This window comes from Eumetopias jubatus, unplaced genomic scaffold (genome assembly GCF_037043125.1).
Source record: "Eumetopias jubatus isolate StellerSeaLion01/CBP00866 unplaced genomic scaffold, mEumJub1_p1.0 scaffold_17, whole genome shotgun sequence".
In the NCBI taxonomy this organism is placed as follows: domain Eukaryota; kingdom Metazoa; phylum Chordata; class Mammalia; order Carnivora; family Otariidae; genus Eumetopias; species Eumetopias jubatus.
In genome coordinates this window covers 81,833,633-81,848,015 of record NW_028274823.1, presented here as the reverse complement: position 1 = coordinate 81,848,015, position 14,383 = coordinate 81,833,633, and the positions used below count along the sequence as shown (strand labels likewise).

Below are 14,383 nucleotides of genomic sequence, written 5' to 3'. Positions count from 1 at the left end.
GAATTTCCACCTCTCTGTTTAACTTAGCCATCTATTTTTGCATGTTATTGAGCTTTTCTTTTAAAGCTCTTACATATTAATCATATAGTTTTACAAAATTCCTGGCCTGGTAATTCTACCATATCTGCCATATCTGATTCTGGCTCTGATTCTTTTTCAGTCTCCTTAAGCAGTGATTTTTTTTTTTTTTGCCTTTTAATATGCCCTGTCAATTTTTGTTTAAAGTGGACATGATGTACTGCATAAAAAGAACTGTGGTAAACAGCTGTTAGTAATGTAGTGGTGGGGTGTGTTTGGGGAGGGCGCATTCGGAGTCTTGTGATAGGGCTCAAGCCTTGCTGAGCCTGTGCCCCAGGCTGTGAATGGCATCTTTGTTTCCCAGTAGTCTCTCCCCCTCCTCCGGTGGCAAAGGATGGTGGCAAAGGATGGTCGGAGGTGGCTAGACCTGGGTACTTCCCTTCCTTGAGGCAGGTTAGGCTCTGCAAAAACAGTTTCTCCTGAAGGCAGGCCTTGTTAAGAGAAACAGAAAGTTCTGGCATCTTTCAGATGGTTCCTGGAGGTAAACTCACTGAGTGTGGGTGCTCCCTGCGGTCCCTCGGAGTTTTTAACTTTTTAACTCCGACCTGTCCACACTGAGCCTGTAGCAATTTGTCAGTTACAGTTTAGGTTTTCCTGCCCCACCCTGGTTTCCCTGGAAGTTTCTGTTCTTGTACATGGTAATGCTCTGCGCCCACCTGTCTCTCTCTCCTCTCCGGGGAGCAACACTTTGCCTTGTGAGCTTTTCTGATGGATCTAAGAAGACCTGTTGATTTTTCAGTTTGTTCAGTTCTTTGTTACTGTGAAGTGGCAGTTTCTAAGCTCCTTACTGACTCGAAATGGTGAAGTTCTAGTTGGTTTTTATACACACACATACACACACACACACACATCCAGATATTGATATTTTGGTAGAGTTTCAAACAGTAAAGTAAAAATCACTTTACATATTGCTTAGTCATTGTTTATGAGAAAAGCATTCTGACATTCGTAGCTCTTAGTGGATCCCTGACTTGAACTATAGAGTATAAAAAGGCTGAAAAATTATTGGCTAAGTGCTTTTGAATTTTATACTTTGTAATTATGAGTTAGATTTTTTACTGCTACTTTCTTGGGGGGCCTTGAAGAAGACTGCTTTATTATATTTAGTTTTAACACCAGAACCATTAAGGATTACTAAATTGAGTTTGGCTAGGAAAAGTAAAGTAGTGAAGAAAAACAGTTATGATTTATATTGTGAACTATAATTTAATTAGTGCAAAAAATACTCAGCATTCTTTTAGATCTCTTAACTTACTTAAGAGTGTGCTAAATTCTTTTTACCCTTAACCCAACCTAGACGTCTAGTGAGCACTGAATTTTCTTTTTGAAATGCAAAAATCAAGAAGAAAGATTTTTTAAATTGTATGGAACATGAAAGTGCTGAGAGTTTTTTGGCAACTTTAGGGTTTCAACTTTATGTTCATGTTGGTAGCATATTTTATAAAATATAAAGTATTCTTTTCTATTTTATAAGCTTTTTCTTTACGAGATAAAATTTCTCTAAGCCAGATTTTTAATAATCTGCTTTCTGGACATTTCCGAAAAGCCATAAACCAAACCAATCAAGTGTCTTCTTACTGTATGCCCAATAAAGATTTGTGCACACACATTTATGATTGATTTACATATAGTCCACGAAGTGATCCTTTTTTTCAAGTGTGGATGAAGCAAATTAGTGAATCGGTGTTTTTGTAGTGACTTTAATTGGTAGTTCAGAGATAGCTTAGGTAAGTAAGTTTAACCTCAGTGTTTTCATCTGTGAACAGGGGATGGTAACACCCAAGTCCTAGGATAAAGCGGCCGTAACACTTCCCTGGGGCCACAGTGGGCTGCATTTCTGCTGTAAGACTTCCTGGGAATGCATTTGTCACCCTGCTCAGACCCCTCTTCCTCCGCAGAGCATGGCCAGTTCCTCCCAGGACAGGAGGGCTTGCTCTCCTGCCCGCCCTCCCTGGGTTCCCCTAATATTTACACAAGTGCTAATCTGTAAGACCCAGGAATAGCTTTTATTTGTTTTTTGTTTGTTTGTTTCTTTCACCTTACCACCCTTCCAAAAGCAAAACAAAACAAACCAGCATGGTACCTGGCACTTGGCAGGGAATGATTCGACCTTTGGCATCTAAACAAGATCACCAAATGGATCTTTGCTCCTCTTTGTTCTGTTTTGGAGAGTTGGGTGCATCTGTTTTGTGCAAGGCCTTGCTGTGTGAACACGGGCAGCACCAGGCAGCTGCTTCCTCTGAAGTTGTAAGAGCGCCTGCTGTGTGTGCGAGGCACAGAGGGGAAGCATAGACAGAAATGATCACCAGTGAGACTGTGCTCATTTCTCCTTTGTACTGGGTATTAGCTCATAAACCTAAAATATTTTTATCTGATTACTGCAGAATATCCAACCTACAAATACTTGTAAGTTCATTATTTTCTATAGGCACTTTTGGATTTCTAAGCAAATTACTGTTTTTAGTTTTTAAAACTGTTTTGGGGAAGGTAACATTAGTTTTCACTCCATAATCTGTAGTTATCCTTGTCTTAAGTTATTATTATTATATTGGGGAATTTAACCAGACCTTTAAAAATATAATTTTTTGTGTTGCCAGCTTCTGTAATAAAGATTGATCTGTGTAGGAAGATAGTAGTCCTAGCATTTATTTAAAGATTAGACTTTTTCTTACTATTTGCCTAGAATTCTAAAATTAAAAATTTATTGAAGTATAATTAACATGCAGTGTTACTACTTTCAGGTGTACAACATATTAATTCAACAATTCTATACATTACTCAGTGCTCACCATGATAAGTGTAATCACCATCTGTCACCAAACATTATTACTATCTTATTGACTATATTCCTCATGCGGTATTTTTTATCTCCATGGCTTATTTATTTTGTAACTGGAAGTTTGTACCTTTTGGTCCACTTTATCTGTCACATCTGTAATCCCCAGCCACCTCCCCTCTGGCAACTAACTACCAGTTTGTCTCTGTATTCAGGAGTCTGTGTTTTTATCTTTTTTTTTTTCTGTTTGTTCATTTATTTCTTAAATTTCACGTATGAGTGAAATCATACAGTATCTGTCTTTGTCTGACTTATTTCACTTAGCATAATATACTCTAGGTCCATCCCTGTTGCCACAGATGGCCAGATCTCGTCCTTTTTTATGGCTTAATAATATTACATTGTATGTATACATCACATGTACATAACACATCTTTATCCATTCATCTATTGATGGACACTTGGGCTGCTTCCATATCTTGTCTCTTGTAAATAATCCTGTGATAAACGTAAAATAAATTTTTTTAAAATTTAGATATATCAAATGGCAGAAGACATTTATTTTTGCTGATACAGCTCTCTATGTGAATTAATATATAAACTTACTTGATTTCCCATGAAACTACTATTAAGCATTTTTAAAGCATAGTTTTCCTCAATTTTCTTCTCAAAAATAGCTGATTTTAACAATAAAGCAAGTCAAAAGGGAAAATAAAATTCTATATAAACCTGAAGAACCTTTAGGTTTGAAACTTAAATTTGGGTCACAACCTAATTTAATTTTCTTCAGTAGCTCAGATGTAATTACTAGAGCTTCTCATGATTTGTACATAGCCTTGTTGGTTTCTTGCCTTTCCCCTAGTGCACATTTTTTTTATATGTGTGTTTGTTGTTTTGTATCTTTTTTTGTCTTTTCTCTCTATTTGATTGACTGTTGAGTCTAAGTATGTCTGGCTGTCTACACCACTGTCTATCCTGCGCTGTCGACACAGTACCACCAGCCCCACGTGGTTTATTCAGCACTTGGAAAGGGGGCTGGTCTGAATGGAGATGTGCTGTAAGTGTGAAGTACACACTACCTTTTGAAGACTCGATAGAAAAAAAGAATGTAAAGTAGTTCATTAATCATTTTGATGTAACTTGTTGAAACTAGACTATTTCGTATTGTATATTGTCTTACATCCTGTTCCCAGTTTATTGGAGTTCCTCTGTCAGTTGGGTCTTTCTGTGAGACCACGGGGGGGTTGCTGCTGCCCTTCCTGACTTCTTGCCCACCCTGATGGATCTCGTAGACAGCAGTAATGGAGCATTAGGCCGAGGGTTGTGCCTGGCTTTGGGCTTGCTTCCTCCGGTGGGAGGACTTAAAATGTAAACCAGTACAGTTGACCCTCAAACAACACGAGTTTTAACTGTGGGTTCATTTACATGTGCTTTTTTTTTTTTTTTTTTTTTATAAATTCACAGTACTGGGGCCCCTGGGTGGCTCAGTTGGTTAAGCGACTGCCTTGGGCTCAGGTCATGATCCTGGAGTCCCGGGATCGAGTCCCGCATCGGGCCCCCTGCTCGGCAGGGAGTCTGCTTCTCCCTCTGACCCTCCCCCCTCTCATGCTCTCTCTCTCATTCTCATTCTCTCTCTCAAATAAATAAATAAAATCTTTAAAAAAAAATTCACAATACTGTGTATTTCCTCTTATGATATTTTTAATAACATTTTTATAACATCTTTTCTCTTTATTGTAAGAATTCAGTATATAATACATAAAACATTCAAAATATGTGTCCATCAACTGTTTATGTTATCAGTAAGGCTTCCAGTCAACAGCAGGCTGTCAGTAGTTAAGTTTTGGGGGAGTCAGAATGTTCTACACAGGGGCGCCTAGCTGGCCTAGTCCATAGACGGTGCAACTCTTGATCTCAGGGTCATGAGTTCGAGCCCCACATTGGGTGTGGAGCCTACTTTTATACACAGATTTTTGCCTGCACAGAGGGTTGGCGTCCTTAACCTCCTCATTGTTCAAGGGTCAACTGTATTTTTACATTACTTACTTTCTTTAATTTGTGTTACTATTAAATTCCAATATATTTACACTATGACAGTGGTGTTGTTAGCTTTGACTTGCACATACTCAAAAGCATAAAGGCAAGGCAAGTAATGAATGAATCCACTCTTGGTTAGACAGTGTGCTGTATGTCCTCTCTGGAGTAACCCTTATTCCTGTTCAGCTGGTTATTGCTTTATGGGAGTATATGTTGTCAGATCTTTCAGGGTCTCAGGAGGAGTGAAAAATCTGGCTTTTTAAGAATCTGAAATCACCCTATCTTTGTATACTGACAAATACTGCAAAATTTAAAAATAGTTACATGGGTCAAACCAAATATAATTGTGTTCTGAATGATACTGCTTTGTAACTTTGGGCCTAAGGGGATGCTTCTAGGAAATAAATACAGGTTTTATTTATTTATTTATCAAAGATTTTATTTATTTATTTGACAGAGAGAGACACAGCGAGAGAGGGAACACAAGCAGGGGGAGTGGGAGAGGGAGAAGCAGGCTTCCCGCGGAGCAGGGAGCCCGATGCGGGGCTCGATCCCAGGACCCTGGGATCACGACCAGAGCCGGAGGCAGACACGTAACGACTGGCCGCCCAAAATACAGATTTTAGATACTTTAAATGACCTAATTAGGATATCAGTTAAGAAGAGGGGTTTACAATCACCTGTTGTGAATGGCTTTAAAATTTCCCTTTTAGAGAATATTAATCTATAGAATAGTGGATGATTATATAATAGTATGTTATTGCTTCTGTGTATTTTTTGAGTATGTATTTCTAGTACTCTATGTTTTTATTTTTTATAGGGATGTTTTTCCGCTCCCTATTCTTCTGTTTACTTTTCTGTTGCTCATTTTAATGTGAATTTGGTTTCCCTGAACATTTAGAAGAAGCCTCATGTCAGATTGTTTTCTAACCTCATGGAGCTCTTTCTGGTGTTGTGTGTGTGTGCTGTTCAGAAGTCTGCTGGGTTCCTTTCTGACATTTTCTGGCTCCGGGCCCCTCCCCTGACTTTTATGCCCACCTGCTTTCCCCTTGGTCTTTACTGTCCCTGTCCAGCTCAGTGTTGAGCGCGCTCCCAGCAGTTTCTCGTGTCTGTGGCCTCTGTCCTGGAATGGGGCCTTGGAGTGGCTGTTGCGAGAGTTCACAGGGGCTAGATTTCTGCACCACAGGAGAGGCCTGTGCTAGTCCTCTCTTGCACTCACCAAATGAATATTAGATCTCTCAGCATGCTGTGTGGCTTCCCTCTGCGTTCTTCCACGTGGACACCGATACTAATATTCAGGTCTTGAGGCCCTTGGTGATTCACTGAGAAAACTTTTCCGTACAGTTATTTGTAAATGTTTCCCTTGGGTTTTGGACCTGCTCTCTAGTTCTGTCTGTCTTTTGTGGGGACTCTGCTGCCGATTCTGCTGTCCTCTAACTTGGTTAGTCTCATGTGTGGGGTGGCAGCAAGAAGTCAGACAGTCACTTGTATTTGAATAGATTTACAAATTATGTTTAAGAACAAAGTCATATTCTTCCTATTAAGGTTGGGGGAAGACTAAGCAGTTTTTTGCTGCTGCTTATTTTAAAAAAGCCTTTACCAAAAAAAAAAAAGAAAACTTGCAACTAAAGAAAGGTGACTTAGCTTGTAGTATTGAAAGCTGTTGTACTTCTGGCGTTATGTAAACTCTGCTCTCAACCACAAACACAGTAAAATCAGCTAGAATAGGTTGCATCCCTCCTGTTTTGTGGCTCTCTTCCAAATTCAGTGCCCAAGTCAGGTCTTTTAAAACATTGAAGGATTATATGAATTACCTTGGTTCTAACTAGGTTCTAACCAGGAAATTTACTGAATATTGCTTGTCCTTACTTCCTAGATACAGATAAAATAGCATTTGAAGTTCACTCAGAAGACCTCCCTAGAATAATTGATATTGACTAAAGGCCAGTTTGCTCAGTTTCATTCATGGAAAAGCAATACAATTTTGAAATACATATCTGCTTCAAGTTCCTTAACCTCCTAATAAAAGCTCTCTTCTCTCTGTGAACTTAAAGAATAGCAAGTGTGCAGTGTTTTAGATGGATTTGCAATACCACAGTGATCCTGAATTTGGAACTTAACTTTGAGTATAAACAGTTCAGTTCTTTGCCACAGAGGATTTTAGCCATATTGTTGAGTTGTGTATATAAAGATTTAAAAAAGATGAGAACATTGTACACTGCTTCTCACTACCGTAGCTACTATCTTCCATGACATGAATCTGTATACATATTTTTTCTCCATTTGTTTTTTAAGGTCTCAGCCAATTTCCTCTCCAGTCATCCTTCAGTTTGGTCACGCAGAGACCCTTCTTCCACTGCTCTCTCTCATGGGCTACTTCAAAGATAAGGAGCCCCTAACAGCTTACAATTACAAGGAACAATTGCATCGCAAATTCCGAAGTGGCCACATTGTGCCCTATGCCTCGAACCTAATATTCGTGCTTTACCACTGTAAAAATGCTAAGACTCCCAAGGAGGAATTCCGAGTGCAGATGCTATTGAATGAGAAGGTGTTACCATTGGCTCACTCACAAGAAACTGCCTCCTTGTACGAGGATCTAAAGGACCACTACAAGGACATCCTTCAGAACTGTCATACCAGTGAAGAGTGCCAGTTACCAAAGGTGAACAATACGTCTGACGAGCTATGAGTAACTGGAGAACGTTTTTCATTCATCGGGGAGTGATTCATAGGGAGTGATTACATGCTTGGAATAGGTGGGCAGTCCACGGTTACAGAAAGCTTTCACAATACTTGAGTATTTCTGTCTTTTCACAGAAAAATGTTGAATTTCTATTTGAATCCGGACATGGATGTGTAAGACACTATTCTTCACTGGGCAGCTCTCTTAGAAAAAATTCTACTTAGAGAAATAGCTGGTACTGCAAACATTTACAGAAATTAAGATCCTGTTTATTTAAGAAGTCTCACACTGAGATAGAATATGATTTCAAAATGATACTTGAAAGTGCTGGACTCACAACGTATGTCATTTGGATGATCATGAACTTGACGGGACTAAGCGTAGCGACTTCCGGTTGTGATGCCTTTCCTCGTCTTTCCCTCAGGTGGCAGTTCTGGTATCTTCGGTCTTCAGAAATAGTGTGGGGCCCGGGACTGTTGCTTTGGAAGAAAGCTGATCTCTCTCTAGTTAAGAATTTGAAATAATATTAAGAAACAGAGTGTGATTTTCAAAGGACACCTTCACTGAATGAAGACAAAAAGTATAATAAAATAGATATTTTTGTTAATAGTATTTATAAAGTATTTGAGCACTTTTTCGATAGTTCCTTTTAACCTCCTAGTAAGTCTTGCAAGGCCTTTCCTAAATTATTATCCTACCTGTTTTACATTTATAACAGTGCAAGGACAAAGACGACCATTAGCAACAAGGAAGACAGAATCAGAGTTTCTTAAATCCATTGCTTCGTGATTTTTTTCACTCTGTCACTTTGCTTCTATTTTTATATTTTGCTATTATGTGAAATGTATCTTTTGGTTATTGCTTTTCCATTCTTTTTTCTTTTTTTCCCCTAAGTAAAGACTTTATCCTGATAGCTTAGTTTCACAGATCTGAACCCATTTCAAAGAGATACTTCTGAGTTTTGTCAAATGCCGTGAAAGTGTTTGCTATAATAATAAACAGAATTCTTGTGGCTTTACTATCAGGTCTTTTCTGCTGTGTTGATATACAATCAGTAATTGATGGTGAAAGGTTGGAACTTCAAGCAGCTTTGGCAAAATCAGGCACTATAAGGCAATTTTCTCCTATTAGAAATTTCCTCAAGTAAATTTCCACTTCTTTAAGAAAAATGGAAATACATTTTATTAAAAATCTAAATAAGAAATATCACAACTATATACTGAAATTATAAAAGATGCATGTATCATCTGTTGATCATTGATCTTCAAATGAATTGCATCCATAAAATAAGTCATTAGCTGGGACATATTGCTGATGCACCAATACACTGCTGATGGTTCCTGCAAGGGGCTGTTGTTATCTTACTTTTTCTTTTTCTTTTTAATTTGTAAATGGCCGGAGAAGAAGAGAATAATATAACAAGCATTCATATGCATCATTCTGTTTCATCAGAATAACATTGTAACATGTGACTTAGATCCAAGTAAGAACAGTTGAGGTCTTTCTTGTGTTCTGTGCCTAGAGGTAACCACCGACATAAAATTCAGTATTCATTCCATTGCATGCTTGACTCTGGAAACTTACAGTATTGTGGGGATTTTTAAATTTTCTGTAAAATAGCCATTCTTGAATATCTTATTCTTGAATGAATGATTTATTTCAACTGCTGTGTTTTCTTTTCAGGACTTTTCTTGATCCAGATTATTTGTCACAAATTAATATTGTCAGTCAATACTTGTTGAGTACTTTTTATGAACAAACATTAGACTCAGTCTATAGGTGTATAAAATTGGATGAATCTTGTTCTTTCAAGGGGGTTATCTCAGAAGACCTTAAACAAATTTACTTGTTGTCTGACACATTGACTAAATAATTTTTGATTCACAAACTTCTCCTAGACTATGAAAGTTTTATAGGAAGTATTTAATTCTATTGTTAAAATAGGACCATATAATCATCTTGATAGTATTTCAGGATGGGAGGGCAAGTGTGGTCCATTTTTGCTAATACTACAGAGATTGTGTTATTATTCTGGTGCTATGAGTCCCATTTAGGATATGCCTGAAACTGGAGAATTTCATGATAAAAACTAAAGGTCTTCTCTAGGATAGGATATATAAAAAGTTGAACATCAAAAAATTATCTTTGGCTAACAAGAGTTCATTCAGACTAGGTGACCGAATCACTCAGTTAAGCCAAACTTAAGTGACTGTTGGTTCTGACATTTTTATCACTTAAGAAACAGCCCATCGACATTAGCCATTTTTTGTCTAATGTACAATTTGATGTGTGCAGTGCATTGTACTCACTTTTTTATAGTCATGTTCTCATTTTGAAGTTTCTGCTCTCCAATACATAATCATTCACTTGATACTAATTTTGTGTATAGTCTTGATCATAATTTTAACACGGAAAGCAAAACTCCACTTGTGAAGAAAAAAGACCTGTTTTTTTTTTTTCCAGGCATAATCAACTTTTATATCTTTATTAGATTGCTTTCCTTTTGTAAACCACAGAACTGATGCATGCCCTTACATACTTGGGAGTCACGTACAACCAAACCAGAACATATTTCTCTAAGGGTATTTCATGTGGTGTTCATTAGTGATCCTTGGAATTCGGACTGTCCTCTGCCAAATGGAAGCTGAAAATAAATACTTGCGCTACCATACAATTTGCCTGTATTTAGCTGTCCTGAACTTACTTCCCAGCATGACTGTGTCTTCTCCTGGTAATTCTTTGTCTCTCACTCCCTTAGCATTTCCTTCCGCTCACCTCGAAGCCCAGTCCACTCTTAAGCACCTTCACATTAATCTGTTAAGCTGTTTTTACTGTGTGTGTGTGTAGTTGGTATTTTTGAGAAAATTCCACAGCCGCCCCCCCGCCCCCCCGCAGATGTCATGTTCTTCTCGTTAAAAGACTTGTAGTTTGAGCTTCCTATCTGGCAACGTGGGAAGAGGTTAACCTTTAGAGCTTTAACAGTTTGGGCCGCCTGGCTGGCTCAGTCCATGGAACATGTGACTCCTGATCTCGGGATCGTGAGTTCTAGTCCCATGTTGGGCATAGAGTTTACGTAAAAAACAAACAAAAAAACAAAAACTCTCATTACTGAAGTAATACATTTTAAGATAGAAGGATTCTTCATTTTTATTCTAAAACTAGTCTCAATTCAGCAACTTCCATGTACTATGCCCAGATTCTAAGCCATTATTTAGACCCAAGCCATTCATGTACACCCTTTTGTTTGATGAACTGGGAGAACAAATATTTGCTCATTAAAATGATGGCCTTCTAAAGTAAATGATACTCCTAGTATAATGAGAACATGCTGTTAGAATATTGTACATGATATCTGAAATAGCTAATATGGAAAAATGAAGCTGGGATGAAAATCTGTAGATTATCTCTGCTTTTTTCATTAGAGTTCATCCTGCCAAACTTGGTTCTGATTGTCTTTGGACCAAATATGAACAATATGGGTGCTTTGGGAAACTTTCAACAAATACTCTGTAAAACAAAACTCCAGTTTCGATATAAATGATACAACTATATACTGGGAAATATGTCTTTGGATACATCCAGATGAGGCAGTTCTATGTAATTGCTCAGAAGCATTCTTCCGTGGAGAGAGGAAGGACACCAGTTTTTGCTCTTCCCCTGAGAGACCAGCATTAGTCTCTTTTCCTTACAATTTCTGTCCTTGCCCTTGCCTTCCTGAGGAGGTGCGAACCCCGGTCTTGGTGTGGGACAAGAGGGCGCTCTTCCTGTCTGCGGCATTGCTCCCTGAAACTGGCTGTCACTCTTTGTGTTGGGGAGATGAGGAGGAGAGCCCGGTTTTCTAGCTTGACTGTTTTTGGTAGTTTTGTAGTCTCCTTAACCAGGCCCGAGTCCTGTCCACAGTGGGGAAAAAAGCAATTGGGCTTCACAGATTTTCTCGCTACTTCCCTGCTGATGATTGAGCGTTTGGGGGCAGACGATTGAAGGAATGAATGAGAAACCATCCCCTGCCTCTTCCTTGCTGAGGGAGAACGAGGCCACGAAACTGCCAGGCACGGATAGGGAACCAGAAGCAGCTGGGATCCTGCATGAGCCGGCTTGCAGGTCTCCAGGTCTTTGTCGTACAGGAAATGGAGGGAAGCCGCCAGCACCGGGAGCTCTTTCAGACGGGTGGTGCTGATTTTTGCCTCAGTCACCAGCTGGAGGGAGGAGATTAAGTAGTGCTTGCTTTTCAAGTCTAGCTGTTCTCAGTCTCACTCTTGAAAAAATAAAAGCCTAGCCAGAAGACTTCCTTCCAACCTGTGGGCGCTATATGAGCTTCAGAGAGCTGTTTTTGTTTGTTTGTTTTTAACAGGACTAAAAACTCTGGTTATGGGGACGCCTGGGTGGCTCAGTCGGTGAAGTGTCTGCCTTCGGCTCAGGTCATGATCCCAGGGTCCTGGGATGGTGTCCCATGTCAGGCTCCCTCTTCTCCCTCTCCCTCTGCCCCTTCCCTGTGCTCACACTGTCTCTCAATAAAATATTTTTAAAATAAAAACAAAAGCTCTGGTTATTAAGGATGTTACAAGCACCACCGTAGATAAAGGGCCATGCATTTGTTAGTATTTGCCCAAATATGGATTTGTCATGTCTCATCTTTGGAGAAAAATCATCTCCTGTTACAAAGTCATAATGTAACAAGATACTTGATAATTATCAATGTACCTGCTGTTAACTAGGTTCCCTATAAAATCGTGTGTAAAATAGTCATTGCCATTGGGTGAGGGAAATGTCTACACCTACCGTGTACTACAGAATGTGTTTCACTCTGGCCCCACCTAATCTCCCTTATGGACTGTGAAGTCGGTAATGTGAAACCCATTTTACAAATGAAGAAATGAGGTTGAGAATGAAAGTGTCTTTTTTTTTTTAACACTTCACTATTCAGATGTGTTTGTTCTATCAGTGATAAAGTGGAATTTTGACCTAGTTCATATGGGGCACCCTGGGTGTGCAGTGAGTAATGCAGTCTGATGATAAACTACATAAATCTTGACTCTGCTCACCGGTGCAATAAAAATGCTTCCATCCTTTGTCCTCTGTAGCCATAGGCTGTAGCTGCTGAGGTCAAGAAGTTGTACACTCAGCAGGAACAAAAGGGAGACAAAGTGTCATCCAAGTGTTTCACATGACCTTCCCCCAAGACAAATCGCTTCCTTCTTTCTCCCCAGGCTCAGATGCCTGCACCACGCACCTGATGTAAAGGCTTTCCAAGTTAACCAGGAGGGGCAGGTTAATTGCTTGTGGTATTTACAAACCATCCCTTAGAATTGTATTTGTAGTATTTCAAAGCACAGCACAATCCAGACCATGCTGGAGATTCTAGATCCTTTCGGCTCCAAGATAATGGGAATGATGGTTATAATGTGTGCTTATTCTCCCTTCCATTCCTTCATTCAGTAAAGCAGCCACTTCTGTGGGCTCTTAGAGCCTCACTCCCATAACTCACCCCTTGAGTCCATAAAGCCAGGCTCATTGAGCACACCGCAGTGGCATCTGACAGATGCCCCACCAGATATTCATGATGATTTCTAAGGGGGGGTGAAAAAGGCAAGAGTTTACTGCGAGTTGAGTATGCTGTGCCCTATCCATGATCTCTGTCCCACGCCGTCATATAAATGTTCCATTTTGATTCCCATTGCAATGACAGTGTGGGTTATAGCAAACACCGCATGACTACCCATTTTTTTTATGTCCCTAGAGCCCCGCTGCATACGAGGCATTGCTAGAAAGTATTTCCCCATCTGAGGCCCTGAACACAAAAACTTGATCTCCCGGGGATGACCACTTGAAGCTTAGCCTGCAGACCAGCAGTGTTTGGCATCATCTGAGAGTTCGTGCACTGATGAGTGGGATTTTCCTATACATCTGCTGCTAATTCATTTTCCTGAATCTCGGCTACGGAAGCGGGGGATGCAGGGGGAGGAGTTGGTCGGACGGGCTGTCCCTTGCCCTTTGTGAGCTGTCCTGATTCAGTTCCAGGCCCCATGTTCGTCTGGACCTTCTGCTTCCTTTACGCTTTACGTTCCTCTTCTCCTTGGTATGGATTTTTATTCCCAGGACGTTCTCCTCTAAGCGGGGCCATGTTCTAGAAGGGAGTGTCAACAGGGGAGATTTGAGGGTTCACAGGGCCCCTGCTCAGCCCCTTTCAGAGCTGAAGGTAACCCAGCTATAGTCTGGCTGCTGTGGGATTTCGGGCCCCTGTGCTTTCAGTGAGTAATCGTGAGTGATTCCAGGCTCCCCCCTTCCATCAGCTGCCCCATGGCTTCCCACAGAGGTGACACTCATATGGTATGGGCCTTGGGTGGTTTGTCCCACCGTCTCACTTTGGGGAGCTCTTGGGGATACTTCACCAACTTGTGTTGTAGATGTCTGTGGGGTGTTTGGTTTTATAATTTTTGCTGCTCTGTGTTTATGGGAGGCGATGGGTTGGGGAAAGTTAAGAAATTATGCCATCATTTGGCATCTTCTCAGATTCTTTCCATGTCTTTTAGAGGGTCACCACCGTTCCTATCTCTTCTTTTTTGAAGTACTTGTTCATATACTTTGCCCAAAAGTGGGTTGTCTTCCATTTACTGAGATGTGTAAGGAAGGGTTCTTTATGTAATCTGGATACAGATTCCTTATCAGATGAATGTTTTGCAAATATTTTCTTCTGGTCTGTGGCTTCTTTCGATCAACACTATGTTGTGAGGTTTATTGGTGTTTCATGAGTTGTGGTTCGTTCACTCTCACTGTATTATATTGTTCATGAATATACCATAATTTAC

General features: G+C 39.9%; 1 protein-coding gene across 2 annotated transcripts in view; it reads left to right on the top strand.

The window, feature by feature from the left end:
- MINPP1 (multiple inositol-polyphosphate phosphatase 1) overlaps positions 1-8,595 on the top strand; it is a 46,728-nt gene extending 38,133 nt beyond the window's left edge. The window contains exon 5 of one of the 2 annotated variants that reach the window (XM_028104591.2): positions 7,187-8,595. In XM_028104591.2, coding sequence (XP_027960392.1) covers positions 7,187-7,583 — 397 coding nt within the window. In that variant the 3' untranslated portion in view covers positions 7,584-8,595. The remainder of the gene's footprint in view (positions 1-7,186) is intronic. The other variant, XM_028104592.2, reaches the window with a different exon arrangement.
- Positions 8,596-14,383: the final 5,788 nt, after the last annotated feature.